General features: G+C 41.8%; 2 protein-coding genes across 2 annotated transcripts; one reads left to right on the plus strand and one right to left on the minus strand.

Moving 5' to 3' along the window:
* The first annotated feature begins 230 nt into the window (after positions 1-230).
* LOC115568867 (lysozyme C, milk isozyme-like) lies at positions 231-11,693 on the plus strand. The gene is made up of 6 exons (XM_030396591.1): positions 231-257; positions 5,715-5,886; positions 6,244-6,465; positions 6,818-6,881; positions 11,339-11,383; positions 11,545-11,693. Exons 2-6 carry the CDS (start codon positions 5,730-5,732, stop codon positions 11,621-11,623), a joined length of 567 nt encoding a protein of 188 aa, XP_030252451.1. The 5' UTR covers positions 231-257; positions 5,715-5,729; the 3' UTR covers positions 11,624-11,693.
* A 2,204-nt stretch (positions 11,694-13,897) lies between these two features.
* Positions 13,898-17,980, minus strand: smim28 (small integral membrane protein 28). The gene is made up of 2 exons (XM_030413510.1): positions 17,755-17,980; positions 13,898-14,969 (listed from the first exon to the last, which is right to left on the minus strand). Exons 1-2 carry the CDS (start codon positions 17,851-17,853, stop codon positions 14,547-14,549), a joined length of 522 nt encoding a protein of 173 aa, XP_030269370.1. The 5' UTR covers positions 17,854-17,980; the 3' UTR covers positions 13,898-14,546.
* Between the last annotated feature and the right edge of the window lie 6,599 nt (positions 17,981-24,579).

Raw genomic sequence — 24,579 nt, forward strand, 5'->3', positions numbered from 1 at the left:
ATTGAACTGGATTCATGTCACCTGCTGCAGGTGTGTTCACTCACTCCTAATTGGGATCATTCACCTCAAAGCCAGTCAGGGTGTGATGACGCTCATTTTGTGAATAAGAGAGGTGGTTTGAATGCAGCGAGGTCACTTTTGATTCCTGCAGGCTCGTCCTCACAGATCGTCACTCTGCTCAGGCTCTGTTGAGATTTATTTACGATGTAGGTGTGACCATGAGCGTTAACGAAGCCTCCAAACCACTAAATATCCAAGTGAGCAAGCTCATCTAAATGGAATGAAGCCATCGTTAATTGCAACTGCAACTTTCTCCTGTTGCTCATCTTGACTGAACACTCAGTTTGTTTAATCTCGTTTCATCGCGTTCTTCAGAGAAATATATGTCAGTTTCATTATCGTCTAAAGAGGTGGATTATTTTTCATTATTATTACTGATTGTGTGAAATCAACTTAAATATATATATTGTTTAGATTTATGTGTTTTCTTTACAGTGCTGTTTTAAACAACACTACAGGAGCAGTTGTTGTTGTTGTTCTGACTTGTGACCAGCAGAGGGAGCACTTCATCCTCTCTGTCCCACAGTGTTGGTTTTGGTCCCTGTCCTGTTGAGACATGAACATATATACAAACATTTAGTTTGTTTCTTAACTTCCTTCTACTTTCTCTGTCTTGGTTGATGGATCAACACATTTGGCAGATGCGGTGAAGATAAATAAAGGTTTCCAGACGAAGAATCCAGCAGATTTTAGTGATTCCTCAGAGAAACGTTGCATGGAATCTGGTTCAGACTCAGTTGGTCTTCATCGAGCGCCACCATCAGGTCAAAGTTTTAATCTCTTCCAGGTGTTGGTTTATGACCAGTCACTCCTGTCAGCCTCAGGTGTGCCGTCACACCAAACAAGGCTGATAAGCAGACACTGATGAAGAACACAGAGATCCCCGGACACAGAATCTGTTTCCTGTGTTGGCTGGTGTCTGCTGGAAACACCTGTCACCTGCTCAGGATTCACTGTTCAGGTGTCACTGTCACCTGACTCATCGTCATCATCATCGTGAAAACGGACATGTAGCAACTAATAATGTAATCATTTAAATATAATAAAATTTCATAATGTAATAAAATCACAGACGAGAAGAGATCTTTGTGCATAATGTAATGACTTTATAACATTAAGAGCCTTATTGATACAGCTCATAATGTAATAACAGCTCATATAGTGAGAAAAGAGTTGCATTATCATCATTTTACCTCTCAAATAAAGCTGCAAGTAAAGTAAAAGGCTTCAGTTCATTAGTAAACTAAATTAGTGAAACCAATTATTATTTAATAGTAATTGAATCCTCACATTTTATTGATGTATAAAGTTATTTTGGGCCTCTGAGAAGCCGTGCTCGCTTCAACTGTGACTCCTGCAGGTCAGCAGCACTGTTTAAAGTTCAGTTAATATCTGAACAGGTGACTTTAGACTTTTATTCATCTCACATCGAGACATTCACTTGTTACAGTGGCAGTTAGACAGACATACAATAAGTACAAGACTTAAAAAATTTAAAAAAAGATTTGGATAGAAGAGAAAGATACTATATGCTATGTGCATCATATACAGGAAAAAGAGGCATGTGCATTGTATACAGGAGGTAAATGTGCATTTACGATCACGTGTTATCTGTGTATATTGTTTAGTTAAATGTATTTGGACTTGTGGTTTTCCGTGGGTGTCCTGACAGGATGTGTTTACACCTGAAGAGCTTTAGAGCTAGTTCATGTTTTACACTCACAGTTCTACACTGTGTATAGCCGGTAGATATTGTGAGACTAGTTTGATGTTCAGATCTGAATGCTTTTGATGACGTTTTTGTTATTGTATGGTTCTAAAGTGCTCGTCTCCTTCTTGCACAAGTTCCAAAATAAAATAAGTTTGAATGAACATGATGTGCTGCTTGTATCGTGTATTTAACAGAAGTAGTAGGAACATAATGTTCAAAAGCCTTTATTAAACTGGCATTAAAGACCCACAATAAAAAAGGTTGTATGGAAGGAAAAAGTGTTCGCTTACTTATTTGAAAAGAACAATTTTAAATGTGTTTTTATTAGTTATTGTAACATTAACTTGATCTGATTTAAAACCAAAGCAAAGACGGGATGAGACGCCGCTGGTTCATCTGAGCTCACTGATAAGATCAAATATTATAATAATAATTGTACCAATATCTCAACATTCATTTATTTATTAAATGATGGTAAACTCTATATTTATTGACGTAGAGTGACGCCGTCATCGTCTTCATGTACGGAGGTCTGCAAATGTCTTAATTAAGAACAAATAAAAGTCTGAATAAGTAATTAAATGCACTTAAAATGATACACAAAATAAATCTAAGTATTGATTTATACATGTGGCGTAAATCAATGTTTCTGTATTTATTTAACTTTGTGTTAATTCCACTATTTATTTTACTTTTCCACCCAACAGAGCTGCTCTGACAGTGAAGTGCCTCCTGCAGCACTGACTCACAGTATAATGACCTCCAGATGAAAACACGTGACTTCTCACATCAGCACATTTTGTTCGGCCCGGAGAACAAGATATTTGGTGATTTTATTACAGTTTTATTATCTGAAGTTTAACCAAACCCTTCATTGAAAACAAACTAGGCTACACTTTCTTCCGCTCATCTTCCATGTGGCTGTTTTGCTGCTCTCGACATTGTTCCCTCCTTTGTTCGCTGTGATCAGGAAGCTAATATTAACACCGCTGTCACGCTGCCGAGCCGATCCTCTGAAATGATAAATGTCTTTTTGAGTTGTGACAAGAGAAAGTGTCTCACCTTCTCTGGTTTTTGGTGTTCGACCAGGTCTTTTGAACGGGGATGTAGGAACACCAGCCCTTATGTCTCCATCACGAGGCTCTGCTCCCTCTCTGCGTCCTCTGACCTCTGACATCTCAACCACAAGACAAGACTAATTTAACAAACAAAGCATATCTGTTTGACTGAATATTTGCCTCTTCTCCCCCCTCACAAAGAAGATGAAATCCTTCTTCCTCAGGCCAAACTATGGCCTCTTCTCTCTATAGATTAGGACGGTGTGTTGCTCTTGCTATAAACAGATCATTGAAGACGTTTTCTTATCAATTTTAACGACTTACTACAATAGAGTCCTCTCTCTCCACATCAGATGACAAGAAGTGGGGGTTGATGTTGGTTGGGGTAAAGATGACCCAGTCCTCCCCCCTCACAGGCCAAAGGGTTTTACGACCTGTCTCTGACATTCCAGTCTTTGCTGCATCCCAATCCTATACTCATTCACATTTCAATATGTTCTGAATAACTATTAACTACAATTTCATCTTCTTAATTTTAGCAGATTCCCTAATAGCCAAGAAAGTCATACAGTAGATATTTTCCATGTTATTGTCAAGCCCAAATGAAGTTTATTACTTAATGAATTTGGGGTTTGAAAGAAACCAGCCCCCACCTTTGCGATGGGCACAGACTTGCATATCATGATAATCTTTGTGTGTAATGCTTGTGTTATTTACCAGTTAAATGTCTGATGTTTTCTTAAGATAGAACTACAAGGAATATGTATAGGTCCTTGGTCCTACTGTGTATTGTATGCTTTATGGTTTATGTTGTATACCATTGTTTTATGCCTTAATCATGTTTTTAATTCTTTCATTCTTGAATCATATTCATGTTACATCTTTTAACGAAGACAAAAATTCGACTTTTAAGATGGTAAAGTTTTTGGGAAGTTAAAACACGATTTCGAAACATTAAGGCATTATAGTTTATTTGAATTAAAGTGTTGTGGGTCACAACTCTCAACACAGAAGGAGCATTGTCAGCCAGCCCCACCCCTGCTCGGTGTGCCTGCTGTAAGGTCATAAAAACAGAGAAGATGCTCTTCTCTCTTCTCTTCTGCTTCTTCTTCTCTGCTTCTTCTCTTCGCTGGTCTTCTCTCATGCTGACGCTCCGCTCTCACTGTCGGGTCCTGACTTCGGTCAGGACTTTGGCTCACTCTCTCTCTCCTTTTGGGTCCTGACTTCGGTCATGACTTGGAGTCTTCTCCTCCGGGGTCTCTTGCCCCCCTGTTTCTCCTCCTGACTTTTCTTCTCTTCTCTGCACTTCTTTGCTTTTTATTCTTAATTTTATTTTTAAAGTAATCTTTACTTTTATTTTTGCAACAAGCTCTAAGAAAGCGAATTGAATAACTACTTTAAGTACTCTACTTTTATCCAAGTCTTTAATAGAACAAATTCTTTTCTTTTTGATTTTTGATTTGATTTTAATATAACTTTAAAGTATCACCGCCTGATCCAGAAGAAGTTGAATTAGTGAAAGGATCAGAACTTGAGAACCACCTTGAAACATCAAAGAAAAGTCTTTTTCAAGACTGTTATCATCTGATGAAGAACGTTGCAGTCCATCGTCTGCCTCAGAAGCCGTGCAAGGAGTCTCCGTAAATAGAGCCTTTGTGTGCTCCCAGCCGAGATCAACTCTGCCCCCAGCGCTCCCAAGGCGGAAACCCGCTGGGCCTTCGGACCAAGAGTCCCTCAACAGAGTACCGGCCTTCCCTCTGGCTACTGGACCGACGCGCTGTGCCGTGGTCCAACCCAGAACTCTCAAAGAGACCAAGCTTCAGTGCCTCCTGACGCCCAGACAAAACAGGCTGAACGTCTTCATACAGCTGGATCCACACACGTGAGAATGAGTGGTGTCTAAAGTTCTGACTCCTGTCTAAAGTTCTGACTCCTGTCTAAAGTTCTGACTCCTGTCTAAAGTTCTGACTTCTATCTTATAAACTTAAGAAAGTTGAGGTTAGGGTCTTGTTAGTATTAAAAGATTACTCCCGTTAAACTTAATATGTAAAAACCCGACCCTTTAACTTTACCATCTGCCAACGGTCACGTAATTTGTTTATTTCTAATTACAGTCTTTACCTTTTCTGTTATCTGTTGTTCGTCCTAAAATTGTCAGTTCATTTATGTTACCCCAAATTATTTAGTCAATAAATATATATAATCATTTGTTTTTGTCTGGATCTTGATTTTGATGTGGAGAATCGATGGATACGTGCAAAGAATTCACTGCTTCAGAATATTGAGATTGAATAAATTGATTTGAAATTGATACTCTAGCTGCCCAAGTCAAACTTGTACAGTTAGATGTTTGGAATAGTTCCCTCCAGCCTATTCTAGTAAATCAAACAATGGAGGTGGTGCCCCTTCTACGAGTGTAAAATTAATCACCAGTGATTAATGACCTTGATTATCAAGCAGTGATAGTCCCCTACATTTATATCCATGGTGCCGTCCACGTGAGGCCCGCATAGCCTACCTACATGTCCTACAAATTTGTGGTGCCCATGTGAGGCATAGTTGATTACCAGTCATTAATTAATTGCCAGTGATTAATTATCAAATATTTATCAAAGTAGTGTCTCCTACAGGGACGAAGGTGTGACCTGAAAACAAGAAAAGATGTTTTCAGGCACATAGATCGTTTTTCCTCACTGATGTCACCAGAGCTCAGAAACTCAACGCTGTAAGTGTGAGATTAAACACAACAGTGTGAACTTCCAGCTGCTTTCCAGGCGCCGAGGGAGCGGCCTTTATCTGAGGAGAACAAAAGATGTCCTCTCTGATTTGCCAGCGGTGGCTCTGCAGACAGTATATATAATGTCTCATGTCACGTATGTTTTCAGGGAGTGTGAGTGGAGATGAGGGCTCTCGTGGTGTTCCTCTTGGCAGCGCTGGGCTGCAGTCCGGCTGAAGGCAGAGACGTGACCAGATGTGAGCTGAGGGACCAACTGAAGGCAGCGATTCCTGACAAAGCAGAGTATGAAGGACTGTCTGTGGATGTCTTAGTGGCACACAGTGAGTACAAGTGGTAACTTTTGTGGTTTTGGGTGTGTTTTTCACACATGCTGAAACAGTGAGCGGTCGTCCATGTTTCCTACAGGATGAATTCTTACATCTCTTTCTGTTTGACGTCACCAGCAGGTCAAACAGATTACAGTCAGAAACACTTTGCAGCCCTCTGCCTGTTAGTTTTTGATATTTCCTCTTTGCAAGAAAGAGTTTCAGAAAGTTTGGGCCGATGTTGAAGCAGCAGGAAACACGAGGAGGTTCATAAAGTCATTAAGGAATCTTCCTCTGGGGACCATGAATATTCACAGTGTGCATGAAAAAGAGATAACTGGTCACGTTGTTTCTCTTCTCTCCTTCCTTCAGTTGTCTGTCACGCACAGTTTGCATCAGGTTTTAACACCAGCGCTGTGAATCAGCTGGACCCCAAGTCCAACACGGTCAGAACCCCGCCTCCTACAACACCCAAGCCTCCACATGTGGATGCCAACATCTGGACGCTCTACGGCCTTTTCCAGCTCAGCAACCACCTGGTCTGCAGCGACGGAGAGTCTCCATCACCCAACATCTGTGGGATGAGCTGCAGCCGTGAGTCTCTGTTTGTGTTTGTTCATATCATCCTGTCAGACAGTGTGTGTGTGTGTGTGTGTGTGTGTGTGTGTGTGTGTGTGTGTGTGTGTGTGTCTGTGTGTGATTAAAGGTCCAGGATTAAGGGAAGACACTAAATATAATAAACATAAATATGTTGATTATTCATCATATTTATGTTGTTGTTAGTGTGTCGTCACCTGAAACTGAGAGTCGTTGTGTTTCCTCTGTTTCCTACAGTAGCCCAGAACAGACAAACATAACACGGACTCTTTAGAGGGGAGGGGTTTTTGTAGAGGCCACTAAATCCTGCACACTGGACCTTTAACACATTCACTTGCTCTCTTCACAGAGCTGCTTGATGAAGACACTGACGATGACATCAGCTGCGTGTCCACACTCTTCCTATATGCTATGTAAGTACACTTTCTTTCTTTCGGTAAATGTCACAGTTAAACGTGAAGTTTTGAAACACCTGGATTTACTTTTTTAAAAAAGCCAGAAACGATGTCGGGTCAAGTTTCATAGTCCACAAAATATGTCTGGAGCTTCTGAGCTGATTTGAAAAGATGTTATTCACACCTTCATCGCTGGGTCAGACGTGCAGAGCAATAATGTTTTATAGCTTAGCGGCTACAGTGAAGACTTGAGCTTTTGAAAGGGCAGTATATACAGTGTGGGGATCAGAGGGTTTCCTGGGAGAAAACAAGCTGTATGGAGACATTTAAAAAACATTTTTGGGTTATTTTCTAAGATTTAAATCAAGTCTGCAGCTGCTGCAGGTGTTCAGGAGAACGCTGCAACTCTGTTTTACTGTGAAGCTCCAGAAATGTTCTGTGGACTACGACACTTCACCTGACTTTATATCATCAGGAGGAGGAGAGGAGGACTTTATATCATCAGGAGGAGGAGAGGAGGACTTTATATCATCAGGAGGAGGAGAGGAGGACTTTATATCATCAGGAGGAGGAGAGGAGGACTTTATATCATCAGGAGGAGAGGAGGACTTTATATCATCAGGAGGAGGAGAGGAGGACTTTATATCATCAGGAGGAGGAGAGGAGGACTTTATATCATCACGAGGAGGAGAGGAGGACTTTATATCATCAGGAGGAGGAGAGGAGGACTTTATATCATCACGAGGAGGAGAGGAGGACTTTATATCATCAGGAGGAGGAGAGGAGGACTTTATATCGTCAGGAGGAGGAGAGGAGGACTTTATATCATCAGGAGGAGGAGAGGAGGACTTTATATCATCAGGAGGAGAGGAGGACTTTATATCATCAGGAGGGAGGAGAGGATGACTTTATATCATCAGGAGGAGGAGAGGAGGACTTATATCATCAGGAGGAGGAGAGGAGGACTTTATATCATCACGAGGAGGAGAGGAGGACTTTATATCATCAGGAGGAGGAGAGGAGGACTTTATATCGTCAGGAGGAGGAGAGGAGGACTTTATATCATCACGAGGAGGAGAGGAGGACTTTATATCATCACGAGGAGGAGAGGAGGACTTTATATCATCAGGAGGAGGAGAGGAGGACTTTATATCGTCAGGAGGAGGAGAGGAGGACTTTATATCATCAGGAGGAGAGGAGAGGAGGACTTTATATCATCAGGAGGAGAGGAGGACTTTATATCATCAGGAGGGAGGAGAGGATGACTTTATATCATCAGGAGGAGGAGAGGAGGACTTTATATCATCAGGAGGAGGAGAGGAGGACTTTATATCATCAGGAGGAGGAGAGGAGGACTTTATATCATCAGGAGGAGAGGAGGACTTATATCTTCAGGAGGAGGGGGAGGAGGACTTTATATCAATCAGGAGGAGAGGAGGACTTTATATCATCAGGAGGAAGGAGAGGAGGGACTTGTATATCATCAGGAAGGAGAGGAGGACTTATAATCATCAGGAGGAGGAGAGGAGGACTTTATATCAATCCAGGAGGAAGAGGAGGAGGACTTTATATCATCAGGAGGAGAGAGAGGAGGACTTTATATCCTCAGGGGGAGGAGAGGAGGACTTTATATCATCAGGAGGAGAGGATGACTTTATATCATCAGGAGGAGAGGAGGAGGACTTTATATCATCAGGAGGAGAGGATGACTTTATATCATCAGGAGGAGAGGATGACTTTATATCATCAGGAGGAGGAGAGGAGGACTTTATATCATCAGGAGGAGAGGAGGACTTTATATCATCAGGAGGAGATAGGAGGACTTTATATCATCAGAGGAGAGGAGGAGGACTTTATCATCAGGAGGAGAAGAGGAGGAACTTTATATCATCAGGAGGAGGATGAGGATGACTTTATATCATCAGGAGGAGGAGGAGGAGGACTTTATATCATCAGGAGGAGAGGAGGACTTTATATCATCAGGAGGAGAGGAGGACTTTATATCATCAGGAGGAGGAGAGGAGGACTTTATATCATCAGGAGGAGGAGAGGAGGACTTTATATCATCAGGAGGGGGAGAGGAGGACTTTATATCATCAGGAGGAGGAGAGGAGAACTTTATATCATCAGGAGGAGAGGAGGACTTTATATCATCAGGAGGAGGAGAGGAGGACTTTATATCATCAGGAGGGGGGAGAGGAGGACTTTATATCATCAGGAGGAGGAGAGGATGACTTTATATCATCAGGAGGAGAGGAGGGACTTTATATCATCAGGAGGAGAGGAGGACTTTATATCATCAGGAGGAGGAGAGGAGGACTTTATATCATCAGGAGGAGGAGAGGAGGACTTTATATCATCAGGAGGGGGAGAGGAGGACTTTATATCATCAGGAGGAGGAGAGGATGACTTTATATCATCAGGAGGAGAGGAGGAGGACTTTATATCATCAGGAGGAGGAGAGGATGACTTTATATCATCAGGAGGAGAGGATGACTTTATATCATCAGGAGGAGAGGAGGACTTTATATCCTCAGGAGGAGGGAGAGGAGGACTTTATATCATCAGGGAGGAGGAGAGGATGACTTTATCATCAGGAGGAGGAGAGGAGGACTTTATATCATCAGGAGGGAGGAGAGGATGACTTTATATCATCAGGAGGTAGGAGAGGAAGGACTTTATATCATCAGGAGGTAGGAGAAGGAGGACTTTATAATCAACCAGAGGGGAGAGGATGAAGAGGGAGAGGACGAGGATGACTTTATATCATCAGGAGGAGGGAGGAGGAGAGGGAGAGGAGGACTTTATATCATCAGGAGGGAGGAGAGGAAGGACTTTATACATCAGCAGGGAGGAGAGGATGACTTGGGACTATCATCCAAGGAGGAGAGAGGATGACTTTATATCATCAGGAGGAGGAGGAGGACCTTATATCATCATCAGGAGGAGGAGAGGAGGACTTTATATCATCAGGAGGAGGAGAGGAGGACTTTATATCATCAGGAGGAGGGGAGGACTTTATATCATCAGGAGGAGGAGAGGAGGACTTTATATCATCAGGAGGAGAGGAGGACTTATATCATCAGAGGAGGAGAGAGGACTTTATATCATCAGGAGGAGGAGAGGGACTTTATATCATCAGGAGGAGGAGAGAGGACTTTATATCATCAGGAGGAGGAGAGGAGGACTTTATATCATCAGGAGGAGGAGAGGAGGACTTTATATCATCAGGAGGAGGAGAGGAGGACTTTATATCATCAGGAGGAGGAGAGGAGGACTTTATATCATCAGGAGGAGGAGAGGAGGACTTTATATCATCAGGAGGAGGAGAGGAGGACTTTATATCATCAGGAGGAGGAGAGGAGGACTTTATATCATCAGGAGGAGGAGAGGAGGACTTTATATCATCAGGAGGAGAGGAGGGACTTTATATCATCAGGAGGAGGAGAGGAGGACTTTATATCATCAGGAGGAGGAGGAGGACTTTATATCATCAGGAGGAGGAGAGGAGGAACTTTATATCATCAGGAGGAGGAGAGGAGGACTTTATATCATCAGGAGGAGATGGAGACTTTATATCATCAGGAGGAGGAGAGGAGGACTTTATATCATCAGGTAGGAGGAGAGGAGGACTTATATCATCAGGAGGAGGAGAGGAGGACTTTATATCATCAGGAGGGAGAGAGGAGGACTTTATATCATCAGGAGGGAGGAGAGGAGGACTTTTATCATCAGGAGGAGGAGAGGAGGACTTTATGTCATCAGGAGGAGGAGAGGAGGACTTTATATCATCAGGAGGAGGAGAGGAGGACTTTATATCATCAGGAGGAGGAGAGGAGGACTTTATATCATCAGGAGGAGGAGAGGAGGACTTTATATCATCAGGAGGAGGAGAGGAGGACTTTATATCATCAGGAGGAGAGGAGGGACTTTATATCATCAGGAGGAGGAGAGGAGGACTTTATATCATCAGGAGGAGGAGAGGAGGACTTTATATCATCAGGAGGAGAGGAGGACTTTATATCATCAGGAGGAGGAGAGGAGGACTTTATATCATCAGGAGGAGGAGAGGAGGACTTTATATCATCAGGAGGAGAGGATGACTATTTCATCCTAATTATAATTATTTATAATTATTTCATGTTGTGTCGAGCCTTCTTAGTGTAGCGCAAAAATGAAACTACGGTAAATCTTAAAAGTTCCTCTTTCGTCGTAATTATGTCGGCAAATAATGCCTCGGTTGCTTTTTGGCGAGAGTTTCACTTTCAGTCCACAGAGTGAGAGTTTGTTCACCAGAATACATTTTGGTCGGCAAGTTTCTGCCAAACCCACAGATCCATTAAAACTGAGTCTCTTGATGTTTTTGTTAAATGTTCTATGTCTCACTCAACAATGTGCTCGTGCTCCGGTTAGAGTTAGAAAGCAGAGAACTTGCCGTGAACGTAACGTATTTCCATTCTGGACTGTTTCCACAGTGCGGAGGATTCTGGATACGAGTACCAGGATGACTTGATGACTATGTAAGTTATTATCTTTTTGGAAAACATAGTTTTTAAGTTGTTTTTTTGGTAATTTGCCTGTTATGTAAATGCAATAGATAATGAAGTGTTTATCATTCAGTCATAGAAACACTGCGGTCAGTTTACTTAAACATGTGAATACCTGGTGTGTTTATCTGCAGGGTCAGACTCATCTACCAGCAGGAGTGCAGAACCATCACCGTCTCTGAGTACTTCACTGACTGCCCGTCAGATACATGAGTGGATTAACCTTTTTCTCTTGAAAGAGTGTCCAGTGATTTATCACAGTAATAAAGTAGAGCATGCTGCACGTGTTGTTGTGTTTTTTTTGTGTCTGTAAACTGAAACCTGCCCTGCAGCGTGACGCCAAAAAGGGCTGACGAAGGAATTTTCCCAGGAACCAGCTCGTCTCCTCCGACCTGCCGGACCTGAACTCTGACACGAGCGTCGTCGGGTCATGAACTCGGATTAGTTGACAAAAGAAGATGATTTTTTAGCAAGAATTCCACTAATATCACTACTTTGTCTTTATTTTAGCTGAATGTCAAAACTCCTCTGGACTGATTGAACTGGATTCATGTCACCTGTTGCAGGTGTGTTCACTCACTCCTAATTGGGATCATTCCCCTCAAAGCCAATCAGGGTGTGATGACGCACATTTTGTGAATAAGAGAGGTTGTTTGAATGCAGCGAGGTCACTTCTGATTCCTGCAGGCTCGTCCTCACAGATCGTCACTCTGCTCAGGCTCTGTTGAGATTTATTTACGATGTAGGTGTGACCATGAACGTTAACGAAGCCTCCAAACCACTAAATATCCAAGTAAGCAAGCTCAGCTTAATGGAATGAAGCTATTGTTAACGTCAGAAAATGACACCTGTGCTTTTCTGGCCCTGACAAGTCAAAATATCTGCCGTGAAAAGGGTCTATAGAGACCAACCTGGCAACCTGCATCAGGGCCGAGCTCGTGTGTGAGAGGGAAGCTGCAACTTTCTTCTGTTGTTCGTCTTGACTGAACCATTTAACTCCAGACTGCAGTTTGTTTAGTCTCGTCTCATCAGGGACTTCAGAGACGGTAAAAGAAGAAATATGTCAGTTATTTTTTATTATCATCAAAGTGATATCCCCATAAATATAAATAAATATACTGTTTGATTCTATTTTGAATTTCCTGCCATCACAGTGCTGTTTTAAACATCACTGCAGGAGCAGTTGTTGTTGTTGTTGTTGTTGTGACTTGTGACCAGCAGAGGGAGCACTTCATCCTCTCTGTCCCACAGTGTTGGTTTTGGTCCCTGTCCTGCTGAGACATGAACATATATACAAACATTTAGTTTGTTTCTTAACTTCTACTTTCTCTGTCTTGGTTGATGGATCAACACATTTGGCACATTTGTTGCAGACAAATGAAGGTTTCCAGATGAAGAATCCGACAGACTTCAGTCAAATGCTGGATGGACTGCGTGACATCTGGTTCATGCTCAGTTACTCTTCCTCAGTGCCTCCATCAGGTCAAAGTTTTAATATTTTCTAGGTGTTGGTTTGTGACCAGTCACCTGCAAAAACAGGTGTGACATTCCCGTCAGCCTCAGGTGTACCGTCTCACACCAAACAAGGCTGATAAGCAGACACTGATTAAAAACACTGAGGCCCCCCAACACCTGTAACCTGGACAGGATTTATACTGACAGGCTGCACCAATATCTCAACATTTGTTTGTTATTTATTAAATGATGGTCAAATTCTCCTCACTGCTCCTCTAAAAACTGCATTTATTGATGTTTGGACAGTAAAGGACAGAAGAAGAACTCAAGACAATCAGTTTAAACATCCAGCAGACACACAGCGACGCCGTCATCGTGTTCATGTACGGAGGCCTGGAACTGTCAAAATTAAGAACAAATAAAAGTCTGAATGAGCCATTAAATGCACTTAAAATGATACACAAAATAAATCTAAGTATTAATTTATGTATGTGACATAAATCGATGTTTCTGTTTTTATTTTGCTCCTGTTTTTATTTACCTTTGTGTTCATTCCACTATTTATTTTTTTATTTTTCCATTTAATTTTCCATTTTATCTATTATTTAGGAATGGGCAGGTGCTGCAGGTTATTCTATGTACTTGTCCCTGCACATATAAACATTAAATTAATTAATTAATTAAATTGCATAATGAAGCAGAAATGAAAAAATGTAAAAAGAAATATAGAAATAAATACGTTTTGGGCAAATAGAGAGAGAAAATACAAAAATAATCAATTAAAGACTTCATTAAACCATCATTGATAAACGTTAAATATACTGTTAATCAAGATTTAATTAACAGTTAACAAACAATGAGATGCGTCTTGAATCATTTATTAAGCGAATGTTTGTAAATAGTTAATAAATTCTGTGTAATTAATCTTTAACTGATTAATAATAACAGGTTAATAAAGAGTTTTGTTATTGACAGTTAGATACTAAAGTTGAATTGACTTTAATTAGCCATTTATTGATTATTGGGGTTTTTTGGTGTTACAAATGAAAAAAGGTTATTAAAGTATTGTGAATTGATGTAATAATACAAGTAAATAAAGGCAGAAGAATATGAAAACAGAAACATATAATAATTTAATTACTGCCAACATGTAAGTTTGATACTACTCTCAGTGCATTTGATGGCATATTGATTGATTTATTGAACATTTCTTCAGTCCTCCATGTTTATCTGCACCTGACGAGTCCGATGTCGTCCTGCGTGGGCGGGTTAGTTTGAGGTGTTTGATGAAAACAGATGCTGCTGCTGATGTAGTGATGAGAGTCGATGAGACAGACAGGAAGTGTAGAGGAGACTGGAGACAACGGTCACAAGGAGAAACTGGAACTCTCAAATTGCACCAATCGGTAACAAGATGGTTGTTACACTTGACCTTAAGATATATAAATGCTTTATAACCACGTTTCATAAACAACCAGCCGTCTATTCACGACTCGTTACATCAAACCCTGTAACGATTGTCTGCAGTCTCCAAAACTATGAGCTAAAACAGGTTTAAAGACCCACAGAGCCGCTGAGTAGGCTGGTAGTTAAATAAAGTATCATTCAGAGACAGTAAAGTTATAAAAACACCAAATATTGGAGTTTTAAGAGTCTTTGTTCGCCGAGCTTCGTCGCCTCGTCACACGTATCGGCCGCTGGACTTGAGCTCCGGACACAGCTTGGCCTCCAGGTCTTCAATCTTTATCGACTCGGTGTCTTTGGAGCTGGAGAGGCTGGCGGCCCGGGTGATCTTGGTGAGCGTTTCCTCGTAGGGGGGAGGCAGGTAGACCATGACGAAGACCCCGTCCGACCCGTCCGAGCTGGTGCTGGTGTGGCGCTCTGCGTTCCTGGTCAGGGAGGCGAGGAACTCGGCGCTGCTCTCTGCGTCCTGGAGGTCCAGAGCGATGATGTCGGCCAGGCTCAGTTTGCTGCGGGAGCACCGAAGGTAGATGAAGCCGGCCAGGAGAGCCAGAAGGAGGACAGAGACGACCGGGAGGACGATGTAGACCACCAGCTCCGACTTCCTGTCTTCTCCCAGGTCCAACTCATTTGGGTTGTGGCCCTGCAGATCAAGAAGTGACTCCATGTCAAGAAATATCTTCCAATATGTATAAAAAAAGGGCTCAGTTTGATCAGTTTCCACCATTAATGAAGAAGAAGAAGAAGAAGAAGAAGATGATGGTGATGGTGATGATAATGAAGAAGAAGAAAAGAAGAAGAAGAAGATGATGGTGATGGTGATGATAATGAAGAAGAAGAAAAGAAGAAGAAGAAGATGATGATAATGAAGTCCTCAGAAACAGGAGAAGAAGAAGTAGAAAAGAAGAAGAAGATAAAGAAGAAGAAGATAGAGAAGAAGAAGAAGATGATAAAGAAGAAGAAGAAGATGATGATAATGAAGTCCTCAGAAACAGGAGAAGAAGAAGTAGAAAAGAAGAAGAAGAAGATAAAGAAGAAGAACAAAAGAAGAAGCAGAAGAAGAAGAAGAAGGTTGGCTCTCCACTGGACATCATATGAAAGTCAGCACAGATGAGATGACCGTTTTAGATTATTTTTTGCTCAGTGCATCAAAACCTGGTGCCCACATTACCCACAATGCAACTTGAGTGACATCACTGGAGGCGATTGATCAGATTCCTTTCAGCTTCTTCTGAAGCCACAAAACTCTTTACACTTCTTTTTCTCACACATGCAGTCGTTCTCTGAAAGACCCTGTAAACACTTTGTGATGAGGAGAATTGGCGGAGTTACCCTTTAATAATGTGGGTTTCCTCTGTGAGAGCGAGGCTGTCAATCTGCAGCGCTGCTCATCATCGCGCATTACAAGTCTGCGTTTGATCCCGACAAGACGGGTGATCCAGCTGTGCCGGGACAACATGTGTCTGCTTACATCTGCTCGCTGGCCCAAATTCCCCCTCGCCTCAGTTTTTCTAGCAATTAGTTAATGCTGCCTGGATGACCCGCACCCTGCAGACGCCGGGCCTCTGCAGAACCACACAGTTTTAATTCTCAATCTGTCTGAGTGTGACTTAGTGAGTGTTGTTGTCCTGAACGTCTGAGACTGAAGGGAGGCGTCCAGCTCTCAAAGCCTCTCTGCGTCTCCTCCTCAGCTTGTGTTTGGTTCATAATAATAATAGAAAATCGTTAAGTTAGAGGCCTTAAAACAAAACTTCTCAACTTATTCAGTTTAGTTTGTGTGGTTTCTGGGCTCTCCTCATCAAAAGGTGTTGGCGTGTAGTTTGACGATAAAAGAATTCTGCGGCGGCAAGGCTGGGTGGAATGATAGAGCAATCTTTATTGAAACAGATCTCAAGCCTGCGTCCGATCCAGAAGCGGCCGCTTTTCTGGTATTCTCAAATCTATGGCAAAAGCAATGCCAAAATGCTTTGCCCTCTGCCCGATCAGAACTCCTATCAGCCTTCTATCTTAGGAGATCTTCCAAGTGCCACCGCTCCTTCTCTTCCTACGCAAGGGTTTTTAGAGTCCCTTTTCCGGTACACAACCACTTCTTCTAATTGGTCACTTTGGTAAATTATCAATAGACTAAAAGAGGAGTTGACCTGTCTCCCTGCTCATCTCCCATAACTCATCTAACTTGAAATGACCCAAAATGACCCAAATGGGTTCCCTGTCCTTCTACGGGAACATAAACAGTTTTAGTACTTTATGGTGGCCTTGTTGCCTGCTAACCTTTGACGCACTCACAGTTGGAAACCAACTCCTGGACCTTCACTCACACAAGGTAAACCAATTAGTCATCGCTGAATCTAAACTGAGTAGAATCAGAACGTGTTGCCATCCAGATACCTCATTTGTCAAAGAAATGACTTTTCTACCCAGTTTTTTTAAGAGGGAGTGAATGTTTGTATCCTGCAGAGTACAATGTTTTAGAATTAAACAAGAAAAACAAGAATATCAGTTTTAACTCCGGACAACTTATTTATCTCGTTATTTATTTGATGTTTGTTTCAGGGTGTGTGTTCACAGATCACAACATTTGTAGCCTCAGATATTTGCATCCCTCAGTGATGGAATAAGTGTTCAGATCAATTACTGAAGTGAAACCATCAATATTAAAGGAACAGTTCACCTAAATATGTAAACCTCAGTCATCCTCTCCTCCTCCTGATGATATAAAGTCAGCATCAGGAGGAGGAGAGGAGGACCAGATTTAACTTGGTGGTTCTTAAGCCTCTGACCCGGACCCAGAAGTCATTAAATCTGCTCCAGAAATGTTTTGTGGACTACGACACTTCACCCGACTCTCCATCAGCATGGAGGGAGGAGAAGAAGATCTATATCATCAGGAGGAGGAGAGCATGACTGGATTTTCACATTTGGGTGAACTGTTCCTTTAACAGGAAAGCTAAACAGTACAGAGATCCAGAATTAAAGGTTCTATATGTAGGAAAAGTAGATTTTTGGATCTTGTTCCCAGCTCATCAAACACTGGCGCTGTTGTTTAGTAGGTCAAGAGGATCGCCACAACAAAGCACCAGTCTTTGACGAGTTGGAAACGAGACTCACAAATCAACTCTCGTTAAAACAAACAAATAACACCTTTAAGAAAATGAAATCAGTTTCTGTGAAGGATCCCTCTGCAGAGACAGCACCACTGGACTCATCGTTACAAACACATCTCATGTTTTAGGTTGTTGTTAAAGACAAAGAAGTCTCTGAATGTATCACATATTTAAGATGAAATGCAGCAGAATACATAGAAATGATTTCCTGTAATTAAGCTTTAGAAACGAGTGTCTTTGGGTTTAAATGTTTCACTTAAATCCAGCTTCAGTCAGAGCAGCCACGCTGTGAAAAGACTCTCCTGTAGTGTTATATCTACACACCTGCTTCTCCAGTGTTGGAGGCGACCCTGTCACCCAGTCATACGACCCTCTGCCTGCAGGTCCAAACTTCATCCAGCTGCTCTCCAGTAGCTCCCGCATGGTGCTCAGCTGACAGCGGTGGTGGTGGAGGAGGAAGTCGTGGATGGACGGGTGGAGAAAAGTGTGTCTGCAGAGTGAATAGATGGCCGTCCAGTTGTTGTCGTCCAGTGGAGTAAACAGAGGAGAGAGCAGGGAGGGGGTGGTTGATGGTTGTGGGGCGGGGGAGGGAGGGTGGAGGTGCTGGGAGTGGAGGGCCTGATGGGCGGGGTGGTGCTGGGAGTGGAGGGCCTGATGGGCGGGGTGGTGCCGGTGGAGGGCCTGATGGGCGGGGTGGTGCCGGTGGAGGGCCTGATGGGCGGGGTGGTGCCGGTGGAGGGCCTGATGGGCGGGCTGCCAGCTTAGCAGCTGCTCACATGCCGACACATGCAGAGCAGAGCAACAGGATTCAGGCCAATGATGGGATTTAGATCCGCCGCCCTATATCATAAAGACAGTGTGTGTGTGTGTGTGTGTGTGTGTGTGTGTGTGCCAGTGAAGCTGGACAGAAAAAGGCGTGACTCCTCTTCAGATCAGATCTCAGGCACGTGGAACAAAGTTGAGGAAGAACACAATGAGACGGCTCTCAGTTCTTGTATACATTGCTTTGTAGTTTAATAAGAAAACATCATATATTTAATAAACTTTATTTAATAAACTCGTCACATTTTTTGTACTTAGTTACATTCCACCACCAGTCTCGTCCTTCGGTCCTTTGCAGAGCCTTCAGGTTTAGATTTGGAGAAGAGCCTGATGTGTCAAACATCTGTGTATGTGTGTGTGTGTGTGTGTGTGTGTGTGTGAGTGTGTGTGTGTGTGTGTGTGTGTGTGTGCGTGTGTGTGTGTGTGCGGCCTCTTTACATTAATCCTCATTGGAATATTGCATGAGAGAGAAAAAATACCTGCAAACGCTTTTTTTGAATACATTTCTGCAGGATGGATTAAACGTGAGACTTATGTGCACGATTCCGTTACCGTGGGCGATGGGCTGACCTGTTTATAATCACTAGAAGTGACTGATTATGATTGATTACGATCAGGAGGAACCACTTAAACATCTGTTTGGAAACAGCAGTGAGTGAAGATACTACTTTAATATTGTTAAACTTATATCTCTCCATCTATCAGTAGACCACTAATCCTTAAAGCTCTAACTCCCTCAGGGGTTTATAATCAATCAATCATCAGTATGTGCTCACTGACATCAGCACTGGATGTTTAAGTCTTCTTACAGAAGTGTAAGAGACCTGATGAAGTCTGTTAGCGTCGCTGAATTAAGCTGCGGCTCCATTTTCCACCCAGATTTACACATCATCAAATTCTTCACTCACTCTGGTTTAAATCCTCGACACGCCTTCAATCAAGGGATTTAAAGAAGCTATCAGGCTCTGATGATGAGGATGAGTGTGACGACTGGACCGCACACACACACACACACACACACACACACACACACACAGCTACACAATGTAAAAACTGTAGTGTGTAAGCGGAACTCTCCAGGAGGGACCAGCGGTGATCGGAGGGCCCGGTCCAGGCTAACGATGGTGCAACTGACTCCACAGCTAACTGAGCTAATTAGCAAACAATAACCAGTGTTGGGGGTAGTTTAGTAATCCATTAGAGTCCTTGGATTACTTTTCTGCTGTAACGAGTAATGAAACTTGTTCTGCAATTCAAATAATCACTTTTTATTTAGTTAGTTTCTCATAAAAGTAATCTGTTGAGAAATTGCTGTCTTTTCCTTCTGTTGCCACAAAATAAATAAAAAAATATTTGCACAGCGTATGTGTAGCTGGCAAAAAGACAAGAACAACAGCGCGGTGAAATGTGCGCAGAGGATAAGTGTTTGTCATCTGCAAAGAACTTTACCTCAGATTGTAAGAAGCGTCTGCAGGCTGAACACATCGCCACACACCGGCGGCGAGGCCAAATGCCCCGTAACTCTAAAGTACTGAGGTGTTATTTTTCTCAGTAGATAACGCAGTAACTGAACATTTTTAATCTAAACTTAATGATTTTAATTAAAAGTGATGTGACCCAACACTGACAGCAGTTTGACTCCTGTCCATGTTTTACACATTAACCTTTAAAGTTACAGAGACAGAAATAGAAGAAGTACAGATATCCATCAAGTGATGTAAGCGGGTCGTCTAGTAATCGGAAGGTCACTGGTTTGAATCCCGGCTCCTTCCAGCTGCATGTCAAAGTGTCCTTGAGCAAGATACTGAACCCTAAATTGCTCCTGATGAGCGGTCAGCACTCTGCATGGCAGCTTCTGCCATCAGTGTAAGAATGGGAAAGAATTTGTTAGTCACTTTGGACAAAAGCGATAAGGCTCCTCTGTGTCCAGAGCATCAGGAGAGTGAATGTTAGCTGAGTGTGTTTCTGCTAAAAACACAGACGAGTTTAAACATCTTTATGTTGCAGCTTTATATTTGTTTAGGTTGAATTGTTTTTATTTCTCTATCGTCACAATGCTTTGTCAGATTTCAGGGAAACATCTTGGTTTAGCTTGAAATACCAGTTTTGTTCACCCGGCTGCAGACGGTCCGACTCCCTGTGAGAAACAGCAGGAAACATCAAACTGCAGTCGGCCGTCCTGCTGCCTTGTTGGCCTGTAGTAACGCCTCCATCATCTCCTCGTGCTCCTGATGTGAAGTCAGCTAATAAACGTGTGACATGAACGTGATGTGGTACAAATGTCGACCTCGGAGGAATCTGTGGTTTGCAGAAACATTATATCCTGCAGACTGGGCTGTTTAAGAGCTGATGGTGACATTAAAAAGTGAAAATTCGACCTGTGAATCCAAGATGTTCTTTATTTGTCAGTAATTATATGCACACGGCTGCTGTCAGGTTTAATCTGAGCTCCCCGACATTCAGCAGAGGGAATAACTGTGCAGATGGGTTATTGCTGCAGCAGGAGCAGTTTTCTGTCTGATTAATGAAAATGTTCTACTCGATTACACTGAGGTCACTCTGCAGACGGCGGCACTGATTAGCCTGTCTGGGCCGAGCTGACCTACAATATACTGAGTCATCAGAATCACAAGCAGAAATACTTTATTGACCGCCGGAGAGGAACAAGAGCGTCACAGTCGATCTGACCGTAGAGACGCTTTAATAAGATATAAATAACAAACAATACAAACAACTAGAGTACTTCAGTTTTCTGTATCTTTTACTTCTACTTTATTACAATTCAGGGCAAATATTATATATATAGTTTAACTTCATTACAATTATTTGATAATTAAAGTTGTAACTTGCAGGTTTAGATAAATAATACAACAAAATAATCAACAAATATTAAAGTCCGCTCACCTTTATCAGCTGTGATGAACATATGAGTCATTCTGCATGATGAGCACTTTTACTTTTGGTGCTTTAGATAGAGTTTGATGCAAAGTCTTTACTTTTTAATTCATTTTGCATTTAATCAAAGTAAAATGTTGACTGCCGGAGTATTTCTGCATATTTACTTAATGATATTATGTAAACATTTTCACATGAAGATGTTTTAGACGACTCGAACTTTGTTGTATATTTTATTTGAGCTTACTTTCATTACCAGTGAAATCCACAAGTTTACTCAACGTAACGGTGTGTTTCGTTTGGTCGCCTGTGTTTAACAATGAAGACAACAACTCCCATGATGCCACAGTCTTCAGTGTTTCAGGAGACAGACATGCTCCTCCATCTCTGAGGAGACAGCTTGAGTTTGAAGGGATGCAGGATGCACATCATGCAGGTGACAGGTGAATTTCATTTAAAGAAAAACTCAAAACAGACAGCTCGCTCCTGTCAGGCTGGAATGGATATATCTTAAGTTCCCTTTATTTGGTGTGGAGGAACTTGACAGGCCGTACAAATATTTACATATTTTTGAAAAGCATTTCACCTTCAGGCTTTTTTCAGGAAAACCATTTATGTGTTTGTAATCACTGTGATTACTGCGTTGATCCTCTCAAACCTCCAGTCAATGTCATTGTTCTGTTAATTTAACAAACAGCCTGCAGCGCTTCAGTCCTGCTGCTGCTGCAGGGCTCCAGATGTTCATGGCGATGCTGATCAAAGGCATGTCTGCATCCAGCTGTGAGGTTCAACATCTGTCTGGAAGCGACCCAGCGGGATGCTGGGTGCTCGGGGGGCAGCGGGTGGGATTTGTCCCTGCAGGATTACTGGCCCGGCGTGCAGACGGCGGCTGTAATTACTCCTCACGTGGCGAGCAGAGTGGCAGAGATGTGAGGACCGGGTCCGAGCGCACAGAGGTGGAGAGGAGCATCATGGGTAAAGTCAGACCTGTCATGACAGCCTGATGGTGCGCTGAGTAATCCCTCTGTCCTGCGTGACATCACATCTCTGCTTTATTGTGAGAATGAAGACTGAAACTGTCAATCAAAAAGAAATTAAGAAATAAAGAAAAACCTCAATAAATAAACAAGATATAAAAAATAAATGTAGACATAAACATATAATTTCATTTTAATATTTTCTTTATAATAATTAATCGTTTAAATTTTGACCCGATGACGCAAACTTCAGAATGACAGAACACTCAGGAATGCATAAACACATATAATACAGAAATAAACACGCATGCACGCTACATGAAATAAAATACAAGCTGATACATAAAATGGAAAATTGAATAGAAAAAGGAAATAAATACAAAGGGGAATATATAAAAGGGTTAATTAATTCTGGAGCAAATTAAAATGTAAATATCCATTAAAGTCACATTTTCTCATTGAATGAATGCCTCTGTGTGAATTTATCTTTACATTATATTACTTTAGTGCATTTAATGACATATTAGTTTGTTTATTATTTTGATTTTGGTAGTTTCAGTGTCGTATCTGTAGGACAACTGTTACATCTGACACGTTAGTCTTTCTCAGAGAACAACACAGATTGTGTTCTTGAGTTTTATCTTCATGGCTCCTGGATTAATTTCAACTCTCTGTTTGTTCTCCTAGAAAGCAGTGAAAAGTCCAGAGAATAAAAACTGATTCCTGTGGACCAGAACTTTTCTTTCCCTCTCCATTCAATCACCTGACGGCCTGTCAGAGCTCAGAGATGAACTTTTTGAACTTTCTGGATTAAAAAGGTGATTTCTCTTCACTCCTGTTGATCAGTCTGACTGCAGCAGTGATCCGGAGCTGACTCTGTTCTGTTCTGTACTGCTGACTGGAGCTGGAGGGCAAATGGACTTTACTTGATGAATGTAGCATTACAGGGAGGAGACAGAGAACCAGAACCAGAACCAGATTCTCTGCTGAGTGCTGAGTTGAGTCAGAGTTGAGTTCTAACAAACACTCGCTGTGTGTCGTCTCTCGTCTTACAGCTAATGTACAGTGAAGTAATCTGGCTGTTACACTAATATATGTATACTTGTATACACAGTAAGTGTCCTGAGTACTAAACTGAGGTCCAAGTGAGTTCAAATCTGACTTTTTCTTTTGTTGGGAGCTGAAGAAAGCTGTGAATGTTGAGGCGTCCTGCAGAGAGCAGGCAGGGCTGATGATGATGATCCCGGGGTGAATATTGTTCGTGCGAGTGGTCGTCGCTGCTGTGACTCAGTAAAAGACTGCAGCTGTAATCCTATAAGAGGCTTTGCTTTTCACTCTGCTGAAGTTGGATGCTGTTGGCACGCCGGCACGATAAACATGCTTTGTCACAGCAGCTCCGGATGAAAGGACAACGACTGGACAACATGAAGCCAGACCGTCCTGTGAAACAACCTGCAATCAACTCGCCTTTAATCATGTTTCATCGCTTCTTCTTAGAGTTCTTCTTAGAGGGAGTGCTGGAAATCTCAAAGTATTTGTTTTTGAATGTACTTAAGTATCAAAAGCACAAGTAATAGTGATGATATACACATATTTACCGTACTGGCCGAGCAAACTCTCGTGTCTGATATTCAACATTCTTCTGATTATCAAATGTGACTGCTGATAAAATACATTAATGTAAACAGTGTGCTGCTTTGTCTCCAGGCAGCATGTAATCTGCACGGTAACCAGTAACTAAAGTTATCACAGACAGGCAGGAAGTAGTGGAAGAATAAAGTAGCAGAAAATGGAAGTATGGAAGTACAAAAACCTCCAAACTGTCACTAGTAATTGTCTGTAGTATATAAATGATAAATAATTGAATAAAATAAATAAATACATAATAAAAACAGGATTCATAAAATGTGAAATAAAACAGATAAAGTGAGCTTAAGTTTGAATTAAACGTTTTTTAATTTGTTTTTGTGCCACAGATGTCAAAATGAAGCACATGTCCTGTCAGGATGTGAACTGCAGGTGGCGACAAACACCTGCATCCATTGTGAGCTGTTTCACCTGTGCAGAGGGCGTTTACGAAACCGGAAATTAAAGAATGTTGGCTTCACAATAAAAGCTTCCTTGCACTAGTGAGACTAAACACGCTAATGGATCCATTTATGGGATGATGGAGTGATTATCTATCTATCTATCTATCTATCTATCTATCTATCTATCTATCTATCTATCTATCTATCTATCTATCTATCTATCTATCTATCTATCTATCTATCTATCATTTCTTATTGCTTATATGTTTACAAATAAAGCATTTGATTGGTTTATCATGTTCTAGTAATTTCTATTGCTTATATTTCAACATTGCTTGCTGTTTTTTCTAAATCATACGACAATCCTTGGGAGTCCACTAATATTTGTTAATACCGCCCATTTTTTGGTGAGAATAATCAGATTA

Source organism: Sparus aurata, chromosome 1 (genome assembly GCF_900880675.1).
Source record: "Sparus aurata chromosome 1, fSpaAur1.1, whole genome shotgun sequence".
NCBI classification, from domain to species: domain Eukaryota; kingdom Metazoa; phylum Chordata; class Actinopteri; order Spariformes; family Sparidae; genus Sparus; species Sparus aurata.